Source organism: Haemaphysalis longicornis, unplaced genomic scaffold (assembly GCF_048455015.1).
Source record: "Haemaphysalis longicornis isolate Haplotype H1 unplaced genomic scaffold, Haemaphysalis longicornis Haplotype H1 scaffold_1, whole genome shotgun sequence".
Lineage (NCBI taxonomy): Eukaryota > Metazoa > Arthropoda > Arachnida > Ixodida > Ixodidae > Haemaphysalis > Haemaphysalis longicornis.
Genome location: NW_027526203.1, coordinates 160,546,010 through 160,564,483, shown reverse-complemented (window position 1 = coordinate 160,564,483; position 18,474 = coordinate 160,546,010). Strand labels below are relative to the sequence as shown.

The 18,474-nt window shown below is 50.2% G+C and overlaps 1 protein-coding gene and 1 pseudogene across 2 annotated transcripts; both read right to left on the bottom strand.

Annotated features, from left to right (window-relative positions):
• Window positions 1–5,616: 5,616 nt before the first annotated feature.
• On the bottom strand, window positions 5,617–10,955 carry LOC144138631 (uncharacterized; annotated as a pseudogene). The gene is made up of 3 exons (XR_013315918.1): window positions 10,757–10,955; window positions 9,502–9,658; window positions 5,617–8,080 (listed from the first exon to the last, which is right to left on the bottom strand). The product of XR_013315918.1 is annotated as an uncharacterized LOC144138631 (transcript).
• LOC144138622 (uncharacterized) lies at window positions 10,825–18,458 on the bottom strand. Its single transcript, XM_077671010.1, has 6 exons — window positions 18,281–18,458; window positions 16,629–17,122; window positions 16,361–16,525; window positions 13,326–13,466; window positions 11,109–12,340; window positions 10,825–10,960 (listed from the first exon to the last, which is right to left on the bottom strand). Exons 2-5 carry the CDS (start codon window positions 16,702–16,704, stop codon window positions 11,928–11,930), a joined length of 795 nt encoding a protein of 264 aa, XP_077527136.1. The 5' UTR covers window positions 16,705–17,122; window positions 18,281–18,458; the 3' UTR covers window positions 10,825–10,960; window positions 11,109–11,927.
• Between the last annotated feature and the right edge of the window lie 16 nt (window positions 18,459–18,474).

Genomic DNA, 18,474 nt, shown 5'->3' with positions numbered 1-18,474 from the left:
TCTTGAAAAATTGGCTTTAGGACTGCAGGCTCGGTTCACATCTCAATATTCTGTACTGGCCCCCCAGGTGACTGACTCTCCTTTACTGAACTCGGCTGTAAATTTTGAGAAGGTTACAAGGGGTGAGTTATATGACGTGTTGCAGCGTGTACCCGATGCAGCACCAGGCCCAGATGGAATTACAGTTCAAATGATAAAGGTCTTGTTCAGTGAGTCACCCGAAGACCTCCTGCATATTGTCAACCACTCTTTGTGTGCTTCCTGGATCCCTTTGGATTGGCGGCTGTCTAAAATTATCCCCTTGCCTAAGAAACCCGGATTATGATATGCACTGGATAACATAAGACCGATAAGCTTAACGTCTAACTTTGTCAAAATTATTGAAAGAATTTTATTGGCCAGAATTGATAAGTTTTTAACCAGTTCTAACATATTGAGCCCTCGGCAGGTGGGATTTAGGCCAGGCTGTTCGATATGGTCGGCGCACATAGACCTAGAGAGCCGCCTTTATCTGGCTCGACGTTCTAAAGAGGTCGCAGCACTGGTGACATTGGATGTGGCCAAAGCGTACGATTGCGTTGAACATGGCATACTTTTAGAAAAGATGGTGCGCTTATCTTTCCCGGAATATATTATTTCCTGGGTCAGGTTGTTTTTAACAGGTCGCAAATTCTTTATTGCCCAGCACGGAGTCACCTCTTCGACTTACAGTCAATCGCGATGTCTACCACAAGGATCCGTCCTGTCTCCGGTGTTATTTAATGTGTTGCTGAGCGAGGTGCCCGTTATTGCCGGAATTCAATCATATTTGTATGCTGATGATTTAGCCTTTTTTGCATCGTCAAGGAATATACATTCTTTGCACCAGTCCCTGCAGCTGTACCTCTCGATCTTAGGATCGTGGCTAGACGGGCTCTGCCTATCCTTAAATGTCGAAAAGTGTGCCCTCCTGGCATTCCCGGTTCAAGACCCTGTTTCCATTTGTCTGACATACCGACAGAAAATAATTTCACAAGTTACTTCCCTGAAATATCTAGGTGTGATGTATGAGAGCAATCTAAACTGGCGTCCTCATATTGATTATACTGCGGCCAAAGCGGGGAGGGTGGTTTCACTGTAAAAAAGATTTTGCAACAAGAAGTCGGGTATGCGTAGAGACATTCTCCTCATGCTCTACCGCCTATACGTTCGACCTATTCTAGAATTCGGATCCATCCTTTTTTCAAGTTATCCGTTTTATAAGCTACGTCCATTGATTACACTAGAACGACAAGCTTTGCGCTTGTGTTTGGGTTTACCGAAGTACGTCCCTATTCGGGTATTGTACTGGGAGGCTCGCATCCTTTCCCTGATTCCCCGATTCAAAGTGTTGACAGTAGAGGCATACCTTCGTGTAATGGAATTGCCTATTTCAAGGTCGCAAATGGTCTTCGTTCACTCCCCAACGCCTTTTTTCGCTCAGCCATGGCCCAGGTACAAACGCCCGCAGGTGGTGTTTGTACAGTCTCTATTAGCCCCATTAAACGTCAACATTCTCTCGATTCCTTCCTTTGAACCTCGAAATGCGATGGTGGAAATTGATTTTGATAATATTTTCCCCTCGAATTCCAAATATTTGCCGGAGAAGACTATAGCTGGTCTTCTAATCACCCATTTAGAGAAGTTTCCAACCCATGTGGTTGTAGCCACAGATGCGTCTGTTCAGGAAAGAAAGGCTGGCATTGGTATCTTTTCACCTGCACTTGACTGGGCATTTTCTTTGCGGCTACCCAATTTCACAACAATATTCTTGGCAGAATTTTTGGCGATTGCCCTTGCTATTATAGAAAACTCAATGAAGACAATTCGAAAGTGATTATTGTGACGGACTCGCTTTCAGTCTGCTCCACCCTATCTAATCCAAGAGTTACCCCTCTAAGCCGAACGCTCTCGATGCTCCTACCACCCTATGTACAAGAAATCCGCCTGGTCTGGGTTCCAGGACACAGGGGTATCCACCTTAATGAAACCGCTGATTATCTGGCAGGTGTGGCATTGAATGGACCGCTGGTTGATGCTGTGCCCCCCATAGCCCAAGTTGTTGCATCCCGGTTTCGCAGGTATAGCTCGTTGGACAGCCTGCACCCAGACAGTATCTCTGGATGCCCCGAAATTGAGCACCTCCGGTATGCGTGGAAGAGTGATGTTGTGCAGTCGCGATTGTGCGAGGTCACATTGACCAGCTTTCGCTGCCGAGTGCCCAATTTGAATTTCTACCTTCACCGTGCACGCATAGCGCCTTCGCCCCAATGCGAGTTTTGTCAAGAGGAGGAGACAATCGAACATTTCCTGCTGTCTTGCCGGCGGTTCTCCTCTATCCGAAATCGATTCCTGGAGGTTCCCCTCCGGCGCCTGGGTCTTTCCTTGTCTGTATCGAATGTACTGTCATTTGGGGCATCGGGTTTAGGTTTCTGCCACGGGGATGTTTGTCGCGCCCTTCACGCTTTTATTTCACAATCCGGTCGCCTACCCTGTTAAAAGACACTTCGTACTTTCTTTCTCTGGTAGGTGTAGTATCTGTTTTTACTTCAGTACGTTATAGTTTTTTTCCCCCTCAAAATTGCCAACATCACTTCCCTCACACTCCACAGCTCTATTTTACCCTTAGTTTGATTTCTTGACCAGTTTCCCCAATCTGACTTGGCCAATCCCCCAGAGTGGGTACGCGCCACTAATTTTTGGTTCCAACCAACCAACCAACGTGGAACGCAGTTAGGCCCGGCGCTGCTTCCAGCTGTTCTGACCGCCCATCACGGCATCCTTTCAGCCGGCAGGTAGGATATCTGCTCGTGGTCTTCGGCACTGCCCACCGCATTCGCCCCGGCGAGTTCCACGGCAGCCTGCCCGCTTTCGTACAGGCGTGTTCTCCCTGCCGCTGCGTGTCCTCGCACCATTACACGCTGAGCTGCGAACACGTCCACTGCAGCGCCGGCTTCGCGGACGTCACCCAGACGCACCCTTCCAGTCCGAAGCGTCGGGTGGACGGCAAGAACCTCTGGCTGCGCAAGTACGTGCCCAAACGACACGCGCGCTCCGCAGTTCTCAGCGGTCCGGCCTTCTGCTGTTAGAACAGGGAAAACCTACGCCGTACCTCTGTGCGGCATTTCGCGCCATTTCGGCGGTGAATGCGCCTTCGACGAAGTACCCTGCTCCCTGGGCTCCAATAACATGCTTCGGTGGGACTTCGCCGCCTACGTCAAATCTTCCCACCGCCGAAGTGAAAGACCCGCCAGCCGTGATGCCGCAGCCTGTGATTCCACGTTGAACCTGCTAGCGCATCTCCCAGCCGCCGCACCTCACCGAGTCCGAGGACCGGAGACTGAGCTGAGCAACGCGGCTTCTGCGGCCAGCAGTGTCGGCTGACTCGACGAAAATAATACAGCCATTCGACTCTGCGGAAATGGTACACCAGCGGAGCTGCATGCCTGAACAGAGAAGACTCTGAGAAGAACGATAAAATAAACCAAATAGAAAATACGCAGTGTATTTCTTTATTAATCACACCCATCACACCGGGAATTGTGTGCCTTTCAACACATTGGACACTATTCAGGCGTAATTTCATACGTTCCACCATCTTCAGTTGCGCGAGGTCACTTTAGCAGCGCAGCACTACCTCGTGCAACATAAACACGGTCTCCGGCCGGTCCACCGATGGCTACGTTAAAGCCCCCAAAAACCGCGACAGGCGCAGTATCGTCCCGCGCAGCACACTCCAGGTGCGAACTGAGAAACCGCTCGACAGCTTCAGACCGCTCCCCAGCCCTCGGCGTAGGCATGCGGGACGCACCGCCATTTGCGACCATGGTCCAGTGGCCTTCACGATTAATTCCATCGAAAACCTTTACTTGTGCCTGCAGTGAGCACTCGCGCGGCCTGGGTCCGGATTAGCCGGGCCATTTCGCTTATCTTTGTACAAGCACGGCCTCCGCGATAGGCTGCCGGCGGCGCGCCGTTGCTCCGGCCGTCCCAATCGCCCGGAGAGAGCGTAGTTTCAACCATCGGCTCCGGCGCGCGGAGCCGATGGTTGAAACGAAAGCCGGGTATGCTGCAACGCTTCTCGAAATGGCGTTTCGTCAACTTTCGCGCTTCGTATCGCAATAAAAAGAAAGCATAGCTGATGTTATGGATGCAAAGCGACTCATAGAACCTGATAATAATGAATTTATTTTACCTACGATTGCAGCTATGCGACTTCTTTAACTTGGGCCGCATCACGCCTTCGACACACGGACAATATTCCCTACTACCAATGGAAAATTTCTGGTGCTTAAATAACATTTGGTTCACTAAAAGGTGATTATTTTTCAGGTATTTCTTATCCAGGCTTACGTACTTTATATAATCTGCCTGGTCAATGCAGTTAAGTAGAGCGCGGGGCGCGATCGCTTCATACGCACGACGGATGGCTGCGCTCTTATCTAGCCTTCGAATTAATGCCTGTTGGGTGGAAGCACCCGTCATATTTTTAGGATTAACACGTTTAAAGAGACCCTGCAACACTTACCATCGACTACTCGGAATGTATTTTGGGGTAAAGTCTATTGTCCCAGCCATCTCCTCCCGCACGAATTATGAAAATCCGTTCACGTTCACCGAAACTACGCGCGATGAAAAATCGCGCATAAATGTTCCCTCTCAACTCAACCGCGGACAACGCCACGAAAGATGCGCGCTCTCTCCCGGAGAGGGGGGCGGCGCGCGGCGTTCTGTTCGGCGGCCTTCGATATTGTTACATGGCGCAGGACATGAACAATGAGATGCGGACTATGTATTCTGAACTATTTACATGGCGGGTATCGCCGAACTCGCACCGGCTGCGCGTCAGCCACCTCCTCGTCGTCGTCGATGGAGGGACATTGGGAATTGTCCACTTGTTCGTAACATCACCCCCCGGCCAAAGAAGACCGTCTCGGTCGTGCTCGGTCACCGTGAATGGATGGGTGTGGTGAGGATGAGATGCGATGTGTATAAACAGTGAAGTCCTTTCCACGGCCAATGACGATGGCGGTCTTCGATGTCGACTGGTCTCCGAACATCGACGCCCAGAAGGCCACGACGAACCGATGAGGGTGCTGGGAACCGCGCCGGACGAGAAGGCTGGAGACACGGCATGGGCGACACGTCTTGGCTGGTCACGTTTCGTCTGGTCTCGGTTCTTGATCGGCTTCTCATGGGCTGGGGACATGGGGCGGGGGCATCGTCATGTGCTGATCGCGGCGGGGCTGGGGCTGCCCGACACGGTCCGCGTACCCTCGATGTTTCGCCGGTGCCGAGACGTAGCGATGATGGGGCCAGGACGGGGAGACACTCGCACACTCCACCAAACATGTTACGTGGCGCAGGACATGAACAATGAGATGCGGTCTATGTATTCTGAACTATTTACATGGCGGGTATCGCCGAGCTCGCACCGGCTGCGCGTCAGCCACCTCCTCGTCGTCGTCGATGGAGGGACATTGGGAATTGTCCACTTGTTCGTAACAATATGTCACAGGCCGCGGAGTTTCGTCCTTTTCCCCGCAACGTGGACGGGTCTATTTCCGGTCTGGTGCCAGGCATGGTGGCCTGCATGGAGGAAGAAAATTGTTAGGAGGGAGCATGACGTCAGGCGGCCCAGCTTTGGCAAGCCAACCTCCTCTGACGCCGCATTCTCCTCTCCTCGGGCTCCTCCCGAGCAGTGCATTATGGAAGATGCACCACTCTCAGGCCCGCGGTAGCATTTAGTGGCTCCGGCTGGCTGCCGGTCATGGAGGAGCCTCCATGCTGCCGGTGGAGGTGGAGGCGAGTGGCGTTGCCGAAGGCGCCGTACGAGATTTTTCGCCAGCGTTGCGCTCCCACCCTCGTATCGTGGAAGTACTGTCGCTGTTCAAAGCGACACGATACGTAGATCCCATGCTCAGGAAGCACCTTCACGAGCTGTGAGCCGAATTTGACATGGAACCACGACCGGATTTGCTCGAACGCGCCGCTGTAAACATTCACAAGCACGGAGCGTCCTACGGGTGCGTGGTGTTTGCCAGGTGTGCTTTGACGATTACGTTTCGAATTTTGCTGGGAGTTATCGCGCCACCTTCCCTTTACATCATAGCGCTGTAACGAGTGTCCCATCAGCTGAGAGGTGGTGCGAAAAGCTTTGGTTTCGCTCGCGTGCGCATTTGCATACATTCGCCTTATCGGTGCTCCGGCATGGTGGCACGTTGTACGTGCCACAATTGTCGTGACGACGTCTTTTTGCGTTGCTGTCTCCTTCAGTGCATTAGAGAACAAAAGGTGCAGAACCACTGATGTTGGGTGCGGGCGCGGGAAGAACAAATCATTTTCCGTCTAGCGTCGCAGGCAGAACGCGGGCTGGTTGTCCGAGTAGCGGAATCCGTGCGATAGGTATATGGGTAACGAACGCTAAATTACGCATGAGAGGTGAAAAGATAAAATTACCAGAACCAAGGAAGTGAGGCGTGTTTTGTGAAATAAAATGTGAGGCACGGATGTCGTACTCTCACATCTCCACTTTTGCACTGCGGCGGAACACGACACTTCGACTGCGGCGCACTTCGACGGATCTCAGAGCTCAATAAATAAAGATGTTTTCTGTCTCTCCCGGCCGAACACTTTGCCTGCACGATCAGCCCGCTGCGCGTTTAGGGTTGCAGGCAGCGCTGCGCGCAACGCCCGGACGGGTACTCGTCGCCAAAACCCGAATACCCGGACGGCCCGGCAACCAAACCGAACGACGCAGCATAGCGCGGGCAGGCGGGCGGCCGCGTGAGGCGCAAAGAACTACCGCTTGCCTATCACGTGAGGTGGGGCATCTCCCATCAGTTTTTCCTTTTTATTTTTTATGACTAGGCTTCACGATAGTCACGTGACGCTTCTTCCTAAACTTTTCTTTCCTCCAGGGTGGCCTGCTCGCAAGCAAGCGCTCAGGCTGGTAGGCGTTTTTGAGGCAATAAACGTTTGTTGTCGAGTGGGCTCATTGAAAGTGGAATATTTAGTTCGTCACTCAAACTCCGCGCGCACACAAAACAAAATTAACACCAAAAGCATGCGGACAGGTTCAGACATAGAGGAGGTTCATACACAGCGCCGACGACGGCTGATCCACACAGGAAATGCCGGAATTGAGCCGCGAAGTTGACCAACGACAGCCAATAGGACAACAGCCAATAGGACAACAGCCAGGACAGCCATGGCCCGATTGACGTCGCAGAGGCCATGCCAGGGGTGCAAATGAGGAGAATTGGAGAGCGTGGTTGGTTTTTCCGCGTCTTTCACGGCCATTTGCGCGCTTACCGCTTCACGTGCACGTGTAATATTGGGCTCGGGTGTTCCTGGAAGTCTAATCTAAACGTCGCGCAGGTTTACTTGCACTGCACGAAGAGTGTTGCAGGGTCCCTTTAAAGAGTATTACGTTGCGATAGCCTCAAAGATATGGCAATCTGTTCTACACATGTGCCCCAGACAACACACAGACATCCTTAGTAAGTGCGAGTGATGTCCCGCTTGGGAGTTTGGGATCTCCCAGGGATCTCCCAATTAAGTTTCAAAGACATCCCAAGTGATACAAAAATAGACCTCTCCGGGATGTCCCAGATATGACTTCACTGGGAGGTCAAATCTCCCATGTCGAATAAAGAAAGGAGCTCCCTGCGATGTTCCAAAAATGTGCTTGTAGGTCCTTTTCGGGACATGTTTCGGGACATTTGTATGGTTACTCGACATCCCAAGCAGAACAAAAAAGGGACTTCCTTGGGATGTTTATAAAATACCTTTATGAAACATATTTTAAAATAATATGCTAAATAATTCATGCTTTGAAGTGCTTGACGTGACAAAAGCTGTGACACCACGTACAAAGAACATTTTTATTCAAATGTAGAAGCTTGTAGAATTTAGATGAGCTCATCGACCGGGCTGGCCCTTGTTCCCTTTTGTTCTGCAGCTGCCCGCTCCGTCGCGTGCCGAAACCACGACATCGATGCTTTTTCAATGTCTTTTAAAGTTGCCTGCTCCTTGCTTCCCCGCTCCTCTGTTAGGATGCCTGCATATAAAAAATGGCACGGTACAACTGCAATGAGGTGAAAAACAAAAGTCACCAACCCATGTTGGTACCTTAGTGCACACATATGATTTTTTAAATTCATTTCACAGAACATCACAATGCTACGTCACAGAAGGGAGGTGACTAGGTTTCAGGCAAGTGACAGAAGCGCATGAGAAGTGCATGGTGATTTTACTTTGTGTAGCAAACCTATTATGTTCTAGCTTTAACTTGGATAGGTACACACACAGCAGACCGATCCCCAGAGCAGTGCTACAGTTAGCTTAGTTCAGATGAGCGCCTTTAAAGGGACCCAAAAAAGCTTTGTGAAGGTGGCAATCAAATGCATTCAGGTGGTAGAACACATAACGGGTGATTTGTGAACCAAGTGTGAGCCCCCTATGTTGTACGGATAATTTGTAAACAATTTTTGAAGATCGCCTTTCTCAGCCGATGAGCGCGCCGACGCAGCGAGCCGACCGCGGCTGACGCAACGCCGATCGCGGCTGACGCAACGGCGAGGCGCCCCCCTGATTCGGCCGATCGTCGGTCGCCGGCAACGTCACTGCCATTGACTTCCGACTGCTCTTCCTCCTTCCTGCGCGATCCCGAGGCAAAGCCGGGTCTGCAGCGATTGACGCGTGCCTAGGCGCAGGAATGTAGCTAGCGGAGAACGGAAGTCGAGCTCGTGATGTCACATGGCTATTCCCAGTGTTTCCAGCTGCTTTTAAAGAAGCAGAGAGGGAGGAGGAATCGATCGGCAAGGGGGGAGAGGTGCACTTGGTTGCTTCTGGCGCAGCTAATACTGAATGCAGATCAATAATTCCAACGGCATTGTATCACTTTATTGGTGCTACGCGACAATACAGACCTTTTGTACCTTTAAAAAAGGCTTTTCTGGGTCCCTTTAACATCTCATACACAGGCATCGATGTTGTGGTACAAATACTATGGCAAAATAGCACATGGTTAATGAAATAGATGCTAATGCCCAGTGCACTCCTGCAGACCTGTAAAAAGGAAGATGCCATACCGGAGCATAAGGTCTGCGTACCTTTTTTTGGCACAAGCTCAAAAGTAGCAGATAATAACTATAGGATGATAATTTTACAGCCCATGAAAAAAAAATTACAAAGTTCATAAATTGTGAAGCCTTTATGGAGGAATGCTTTCTTACTGTTTGACGCACAACTTTAACAATCAATGTAAACCCGCATTTTATATGTAAAGAAACGATTGCATGCAATCACAATAAAAGGCAAAGTTGTAATTCAATGACTTCAGAGCACATAGCAGCTCCCACAAGGTGTTGCTGACTTGCTCTGGGGCAGTGCATTGCCGCTACACTGCTTCATACTCCAATTTGCACTAAAATACGTAAAGGAGAAAGATGATGCTTTAAAATGTGAGATTGTACTTACTGCACATCAGTTTGCAGATGTTTAGGTCGGAGTACATCTTTCCCTTGGCACCAAACCAACTGAATTGTTTGGCGACGTGCCACGTCATCAGGCTTTTTAGAATGCGGGCAGTCTGTTGCTTAACGGTATCGCCGCCTTGCACAATCATGTGTTTTTTCTAGCAGAAAAGTAAGAAACAAAGTCATTCACATTAGCAAAATAGGTTAATGCATCACTGAGGAACCTTGGGGCGGTTTGATAAATTCTCATTAAAATCTGCTGAACCTGGACTTTTGATAGGCGAAGCTAACATCGCATGCAAAAAGTAGCATGGACATTTTTCAGTCACTCATCAGTCATTGCGCCATTTTGCCACATGTTCTTATCTTTTATATATATTAATAACAAAATGCAAAGCTGTTGTAGTACTGCACTTCAAATACAGAACCTATGCCCGTGCCACGTGAGGTAGTGATGCAGTCACCACGCACAAGCAGACCATGATGGTCACAGAACATTCTAAATATTAGTGGTCATTATAATATTCATATGTAATGCATATTATAATATGCATTATATATGAATATTACGTTGTAAACTGCTATGCAGCTTAAAATATGTGTGGGTACCGAAAGGTAGACGAGATGCATTAAAAATAAATACTGCACTCAGTAAAGCTACGAAATAAAAACGAGCCTGAAATTGATTTCACTGCCCCTAAGACAAGCTCTTAAAGGCAGCAGAATAGACAAAATATTTTAAATATTGCATTTCTATGGTTAGGGGATCAGTAGGCTAGAATTCCCCTTATGCCAGACTGCAGCTCAATGCTGAAAAAGTGAGTGGTCAGTGTGGCCTCACACTATTTCAGACAGCTATGTAGTGCTATGGCAATATTTAAAGCTGTCACAGTGCTATAAGAGCTGTTTCCAATTGCTTAAATACCTTGAAAGTTTTCGTCAGGCTGAAATTTGTGAATACTTGCCTTACCTAGCTCTAATGAAGGAAGAGTGGTATCCTACCTTAAGCTCTTAACAGTGATGTGCAAGCTCTTAACAGCATGCACATCATTGCCACTCACTAGGCTGCTTGCAGTGCAGCGTCGTCGAGCAAAAGAACAAACACGTCAAGTTTGTTACGATACTTTGTATTCTCCCTTAAAAATCTAGTTTTTAAGCGCGGTGCAGAACCGAAAACAGAGTTTCTTTAAAGGCTTCTTGCCCTACTGGCTTTTTTCGCCAAAATAAAGTTGCAAGTGAGGGCATAGCATCTTTACCATCTGAAGCCTTGCCTCCTTGTCGTCACCGAGATGGGCTTCCCACTCCATCGGATCTGCCAGCGTTCCGAACGGCAGATCGGGAAGCCCTTGTAAGCCTGGGCTTGATGCCTGTGCACTGTTCACAAGCTGCGCCAGGAGTTGTGTGTGCTTGATGCGTCAGCTGGATAGTGGTTATTGAAGTCAGCATACGGTCCATGAAGGCTGAAACAAAATTTCGTGTTAAAACCTCTGTAACTTTACTTTAAAAGAAACCTATAGATGCGACCATAGCCAGAAAAACTCCTTTGGCTTAAAAAAACACGGCGAAAAATAAGATGCGATGGAGAGCTCCCATAAATGGGAACCTTACCAAGAAGCTGTGGGTCTGCCTGTGGCCCCAATTGAGCTGCAGTCGGATCTGATTCAAAAATGAGGGAAATCGAAATGACAACATGTGTTAAATGGAAGTAATGGGACGTAGAAGTGAGGCACTGTGATAGCACTATTGAAAACAAAGCAGTTGCAAAAAAGAGGGAAAAAATAGGTCTTTATTACTCAAACATCGCCTAACTTATGGGGAGTACACAATACCCTCAGATGACCTTAAAAAGCCCATATAAGTGGTATAGAACCGCCCCAAAACTATCTAGTAAAATCGATGCTTAAGTGTAAACAGATCAAGGATACTTGCCGGTATGGTGTGGGGCAGCATGTGACAAGTGCACTGGACTGACTTGACCTGAAGTAAAAAGTTAACATATGTACTTATTTTAGCTGTTGCCACACCCAAGTCGAGATAATCTCATATAGCATTACCTTGCTGCTGTCTCCATCCAGTCGGTGTGCCAAGCGCGCCCTGTGAGCTACTTTCAAACCAGGCTGCAAGCAATTTCGGTGAGGTTTAGAGCAATTTACAGGCATCACCAACATTACAGCCCATCACAAACAAAGCTTAGTAAATGTTACATAGCCGGCGCACACACGGTGCGTGGACGACAGACGAGACAGCGCTGGGGACTGAACCATTTATTCGTCCGTGAACACAGTATTTAAAGCATAGCAAGGGAGAGGGAGTTGGCAAGGAAGAAAGGGCGAGGAAAGACATGACGCTGAGTTGTTGATACGTCACACGCCTGGCTCAGGCGGCGGGAGATAACAAAGCAAGCCGATTTACAGCCTTTTTCCTCCCTTAGTATTGAAAACGCTGTACAGGCTTTCTTTCCCGAGTAGAGCGTCGCAAAACTTGCGGGGGTTCCTGCGCCTTCTGGATAGGCGGCGACGATTTTGCGGGTGCCACCTGGTCTGCAGGCTGCTCGTTCAAATCGCCTTCGTTGTCGGTTGGTGTGGGCGCAGCTGCAGCCGAAGGGCTCCCCACGTCTTGGTCTCGGTGAACGCCGCTCCGTGCGGATGCCGGGCTCGGCCTGGAACGCACTTTGTCTATGTGACGTCGAACCACCCCAGCGGGCGTTTGTATGATGACCATGCGAGACCCTGTTGTGGACTGAACTTTCCCTGGTGTCCATTTCTCCCCCTGGCCGTAGTTACGGGCGTACACGGCTGTGTCGGGCGGCAGTGTCCACTCTTTCGTCTCCCGGGTTGACCCTGGGAAAGGTGGGAAACACGAGTCCAAGCGAGAGCGGACCAGGTAGCCGAATAGAAGTTCGTAAGGGGATTTTCCCTCGTGGCACGGCGTTCTCCTGTAGTTTAAAAGTACTTTCACTAATTTCTCTTCTAATGTGCCTTCGCTTATCTATAAAGCTTCCTTAATCGTCCAAACAGCTCGTTCAGCGAGCCCGTTAGATTGTGGGTGATACACAGCCGTACGGAGGTGTGCGATGTTATTGTTCTTCGCAAAAGTGGCGAATTCTCACTAGTGAACTGCGTGCCATTGTCCGTAACTATTGTGCGTGGAACACCGAATCTGGCAAAAATGCTGCGTAAGCTGGCAATTGTGGACTGCATGCTCGCATGCCTCATGGGCCGGGCTTCAATCCACTTAGTGGCAGCATCCACGACCACCAATATCATGCTGCCTGCGACCGGCCCGGTGAAATCGGTGTGCAGCCTTGACCATTTTTTCTTAACGGCTGGCCAACTCATTGGTTGAGCAGAGGCTGGCATAGGCAGGTTTTTTGCACGCAGTTGTGGCCCGACGCTGAGAGGTGTTCTATCTCTCGGTCGAGTCCCGGCCACCAGAATGCTGATCTGGCGACAGCCTTCATTGCCGATGACCCTTGATGTGTCTCATGCAGCATATGTAGCACCCGTTCTCGTGCTTGTGTGGGAATAACAACTCGATTACCCCAGTATAACAACCCATGAGCCACGGATAGTTCTAACCGGCGGTCCGAGAATGGCACCAGCTCTGTGTCCTTTATATGTTTCGGCCAGCCATTCTTGGTGTACTCAACGACCTTCGCTAGTAAAAGGTCCTGCGCAGTTAGCTCTTTGAGTTCTTCGACAGTCACAGTACCATCATCGAAACTTGCTAGAGCGTAAACATACTCTGGGGGTTCGTTTCTCGCTGGTGGTGCTGGAGTCTGCAGCGGTAGCCGGCTGAGGGTGTCGGCGTTTAGTAGCAGCTTACCGGGCGAATACTCAAGCTTGTAGCGAAATCCGCCGAGGTAGAGAGCCCAGCGCTGTATTCGAGCTGCAGCCAACGCTGGCGTCGGCTTCTCCGCTTTCAGCAGGCCCAGGAGCGGCTGGTGATCTGTGACCACAGCAAAATCTGTTGAGGAGATAGTCGCGAAATTTCGACACCCCAAAAACAAGGGCCAAGGCCTCACGTTCTAGCTGGGAGTAATTCCGCTCAGCAGTGGTCAGCGTTCGCGAACGGAAGCCTATGGGACGGTTCACGTTTCCATCTGTATGAAACAGCACGGCACCAATGCCATGCGGAGAAGCGTCGCACTCCAATTTTAATGGCTTTTGCGGGGTCGTAGTGAACGAGCACCCCTGCCGCAAGTAGGCACTGCTTTGCGTTGGCAAAAGCGGTGTCTTGAGCTTCTCCCCAGACCCAACGCGCATTTTTGCCAAGCAACTGGTACAAAGGTGCAAGCAAAGATGACATATTCGGAAGGAACTTGGAGTAATACGACAGCATGCCCAGAAATGAGCGTAGTTCCTGCACATTTGTCGGGCTAGGAGCCTGGGCGATTGCTTCCACATGTTTCTCAGTGGGGTGTAGGCCATTTTTGTCGATTTGGTGCCCTAAGTACAGTCGGGGACTTAATTTTGCAGACCACGCGAGCGCGTGGCAAAAGCCAGTGATGCGCGCTCTGGAGGCCCGGCGCCTGTTGTCGAGACCTGCGCGGCGCGCATGCGCGTCCTGTTTTACTCGCAGGCACGACGATTTTTTCGCTTCCTGGAGCGGTGTTGCGATGGTCACTCAAGCACCGCATAGCGACGCCTTTGTAGCATTCCTTTCTTCCCCTTCCCAATGGCACGTTTGGGGCCTAACGTGACGATTGCGAGGGCTTTGGCGCAAATGCTCCTCGCGTCCTGATAAACACTTGCGCCGAATGCTTTATTTGCTTGTTCGGTGCTTTAGCGGTGATAGACGATGATACTAGCGGCTTGCGAACGGCGTCCCCGAATGAAGTGCGTATGAAGCACAGTCTCACGGTACCGCGCTACCGACGACGAAATGCCGGCTATATGAATAGCGAACCTTTATTCACCTTGTTTATTTTGTAATTTGGCCACTGAACATATATTTCAGCTCACTCTCCGCTGCCCATAAAGTAGGCGACTTGCAAGTTTTATAAAACAAACCCTGTTTTATTTTTAATATCTACTTCCTTACTTAAAAATGATTGAAAGACATACTCATTTTAATTGTTCGTTCTTCGCGTCGGCATCATTCAAAACGGCACCTCGGGTTCCCATCGAAGAATGCCATAACATTATTCGCTACTTTTTGCCGTAATACTGATCGCTACTTAGGGCCTTCCGAATGTCTTTGTCACTAATGAACGGGTGTTCAACCACTGAGAAACAATCAGCTTGTCCTCCGGTTTCGTTGTTGACCTTGTCCTTCCGTTCGCTGGGCATCTGCAGGGTGGCCCTTTTCTAATGGTGGCGAAAAGCGAAAATTCTCAAGTGTGTTCGGGATTTCGGCGCATGTTAAATATCCCCAGGTAATCAAAATTAATCCGGAGTTTTCAACTACAGCGTGTCTAATCGCCTGTGTAGAATCGGCGCGTTAAAACCTCATAATGAATCAATGCAAGCCGACCTTAAAGAACTGTTCTGGCTTTGGAGCAATTCATCCCAGTAAGCAAGAATTCCTGGAATAACAGAATGTCTTGGTCTATTAGTAAGCCGGCAAACTTCCCTTTGAAAAACGGCTTCTCAAAGGTAGCGAATAATTTTGCGGAATTCAATGGGAACCCGAGGTGCCATTTTTACGAATGCGATGGGCAGAGCGAACAGACAATTTATGTGAGTACGTATTTTTATCATTTTGGTGTAATTAACTAGGCAGCAACAACACCGAAATAATTTCTTTTATAAAACTTGCGAATCGCCTACTTTATGGGCAGCGGAGAGTGAGCTGAAATATATGTTCAGTGGTCAAATTACAAAATAAACAAGGTGTATAAAGGTTCGCTATTCATATAGCTGGCATTTCGTCATCGGTAGCGCGGTACCGTGAGACTGCTTCGTACGCGCTTCATTCCGTTCGCAAGCCGCTCGTCTCATCGTCTATCAAAGATAAAGCACCAAACAAACAAATAAAGCATTCCGCGCAAGTGTTTATCAGGACGCGAGGAGCACTTGCGCCAAAGCCCTCGCAATCGTCACGTTAGGCCCCAAATGTGGCATCGGGAAGAAAGGAATGCTACAAAGGCGTCGCTATGCGGTGCTTGAGTGACCATTGCAGCACCGCTGCAGGAAGCGAGAAAATTGGCGTGCCCGCGAGTAAAACAGGACGCGCATGCGCGCCGCGCTGGTCTCGACAACAGGCGCCGGGCCTCCAGAGCGCGCATCGGTGGCTTTTGCCACGCGCTCGCGTGGTCTGCAAAATTAAGTCCCCGACTGTACGTGACTGAAGGCTGTTTAATTTGCATTTGTCTAGACGGAGTTTTACACCGTGCTCCCGGAAACGCTGCAGTACAGCTCGCAGGGTCTCGCTGCTTCCCTGTCGCTCCGCAACCAAGACATCATAGAGGTAAGCTTGCACGCCTGGTAGCCCCTGCAGGACTGTTTAGATTTTTCGTTGGAAGATGGCTGGGGCAGACGCTATGCCAAAAGACAGCCTCTTGAAGCAAAATAGCCCTCGATGCGTGTTAATTACGCATAGCTTCTGCGATTCTTCGTCAAGCGGTACTTGATTATACGCGTCACGCAGGTCGAGAGTGCTGAAGTACTCTCCCCCGTTTAGGCACGCAAACATGTCGCCAATCACCGGCAATGGGTACTGCTCCAGTTCGCATACAGGATTTAACGTGATCTTGAAATCGACGCAAATCCGAACGGTTCCATCTTTCTTTAAGACGGGCACAATGGGCGTAGCCCACTGCGCATTCAATACCGGTGATAACACCCCAATTGCTACCAGTATGTCAAGTTCTTGAGAAACCTTATCACGGAGAGCGAAAGGAATGGATCGTGCCTTACAGAACTTGGGTGTAGCTCCTTCCTTGAGTTGAAGGTGCTCAGGGGGACCGCTGATGCAGCCGAGTTCCGCGCTGAAAACGTCTTGAAACTCGCTGACGATGGCGTCCACGGCCGGCAGACTCGTTGGCGATCCGGCTTCCGCAGTCAAGTTAAGGACAGGTGACCCTGCATTGCCCAGCTAAAAAATTAGGTCCCGCCCGCATAGACTAGGACCGGGGCAATTTAATACTACCAATGAGCAGTCTACTACGGCACCCTTGTAGGCTACCTTCATGTCCAATTGTATGGAGAGCTTGCCAAGATAACAGGAAAGCTTGATAGATGAAGGTTGCAATGCCGGCCATCTCTCCCGGTTCTTTTCATAAATTTCGCGTGGCACAACGCAGACGGGCGACCCCGTGTCTATCAGCATTGGCATGTCAACGCCGCACCAAGTGAATACCCTGTGAATTGGGGGCTCTAATTGCCACATCCGAGATGAAGTCAAAGTCCAGAGGTGCATATATATATAGCTTCGTCTACGTTCCCCTCCGCACAGTCTTCCGCCACCGCCAGTGCTCGTCCCCACATGCCTTGCGTCTGCACGGTTTCGCGTTTCCTCGGAGCGTCGCTCGAACACATTTTCGCAAGATGAGCCGGCCTTATACCACAGCGATAGCACCTACTCTTGGCCCAGCCGCATGCGTGGCTGTTATGCTTCTTACTTCCGCAGCGTCCGCACTTTAGAGTAGGCTCTTTCGTCAACACGTGCTGCGCGTCAACCTTCAGTAGAGCACTGCACGGGCCCGGGCCGGCCCGAAAGCCCGGGCCCGACCCGGCCCGCGGGCCGGGCCGGGCCGCCCGAAGTCGATTTTCGGCGGGCCCGGGCCGGGCCCGGGCTCAATGCCGCGGGCCCGGGCCGGGCTCGGGCTCGACGCCGTGGGCCCGGGCCAGGCTCGGGCTCGACGCCATGGGCCCGGGCCGGGCTCGGGCTTGAATTCATAGGCACGGCCGTTAATAGGTCCGACGTGAAGTGTAGAAAAGAGCATCAAAATGAATATTCTTGGTTTATTTTTGCGCGCTCCTTGCTGTTTTCCGCATTATTTTAAAAACGTGTTTTTCTAGGTCTGATGGTCACTATACTGCAATTTTAATGACATTTCTTGTACTGCATCAAGATTTTATATTTTGGTGTATAACAAACCAAAGATACGATTACAAGGGATGCCCAAGAGGGGAGTGAATTAATTCGGATATCCTGGAGCTGTGCACCTATGTCTATGTATGTACACGTGTGTTTTAGATGTCGCACCAATCAAAATGCGGCTGCCGTGGCCGGGAATCAAACACGCATGCCAGAGAAACACCACCGCTTAACGACCACTGCATGTGAAGTACTTCAACGAGCGTACATACTCGTTGATTCTAATGCGCGATCAAAAAATTTCAGCAATACCAACTTGTGGCCGAGACGACTACGTGAAGTTGCCAAGAGTCTGGTAATCAAAGGTGATGATGTCTCTCGTCTAAGAATACGAGCTATTATTACGCCGATGTGGCGTGAACTGCAAACGGTGAAAGCTAAACTACGTGCACTTTTAAACCCTTATTTCTTGCGTTCAGTTCATGACGTGCTTGTACAGGCTAGATGCTCCGTCTGATCGCCCGGAATATAATAAACAAACTTTCTTCAGCGTCAAAGACCGGGCCTGGTCACACACGCGCGGGCCCTCCCTAGGCCAAAAAATAAATCACCGGGCCGGGCCGGGCCTGGGCTTGAGATGGCGGGCCCGGGCCGGGCTCGGGCCAGGCTCACTTATGAATGCCCGGGCCCGGACCGGGCTCGGGCTAAGTGTTACGGGCCCGGGTCGGGCTCGGGCTTCGCGAAGCGGGCTCGGGCCGGGCTCGGGCCTTAAAATCAGGCCCGTGCAGTGCTCTAACCTTCAGTACGGTAGTTGTATCGCCCGATATCTTATTTGCGTCATCTTCTGCCGTTTCGGCTGATAATGCTATCGCTTCGGCCTCTTCCAAAGTCAAGTTTGCTTTTGCCAAAAGCTGTTTTTGGAAAGCCTTTGATCTGACACCACAGACTATACGGTCGCGGAGCAGTCGTTCCAGCATGCTGCGAAAATTGC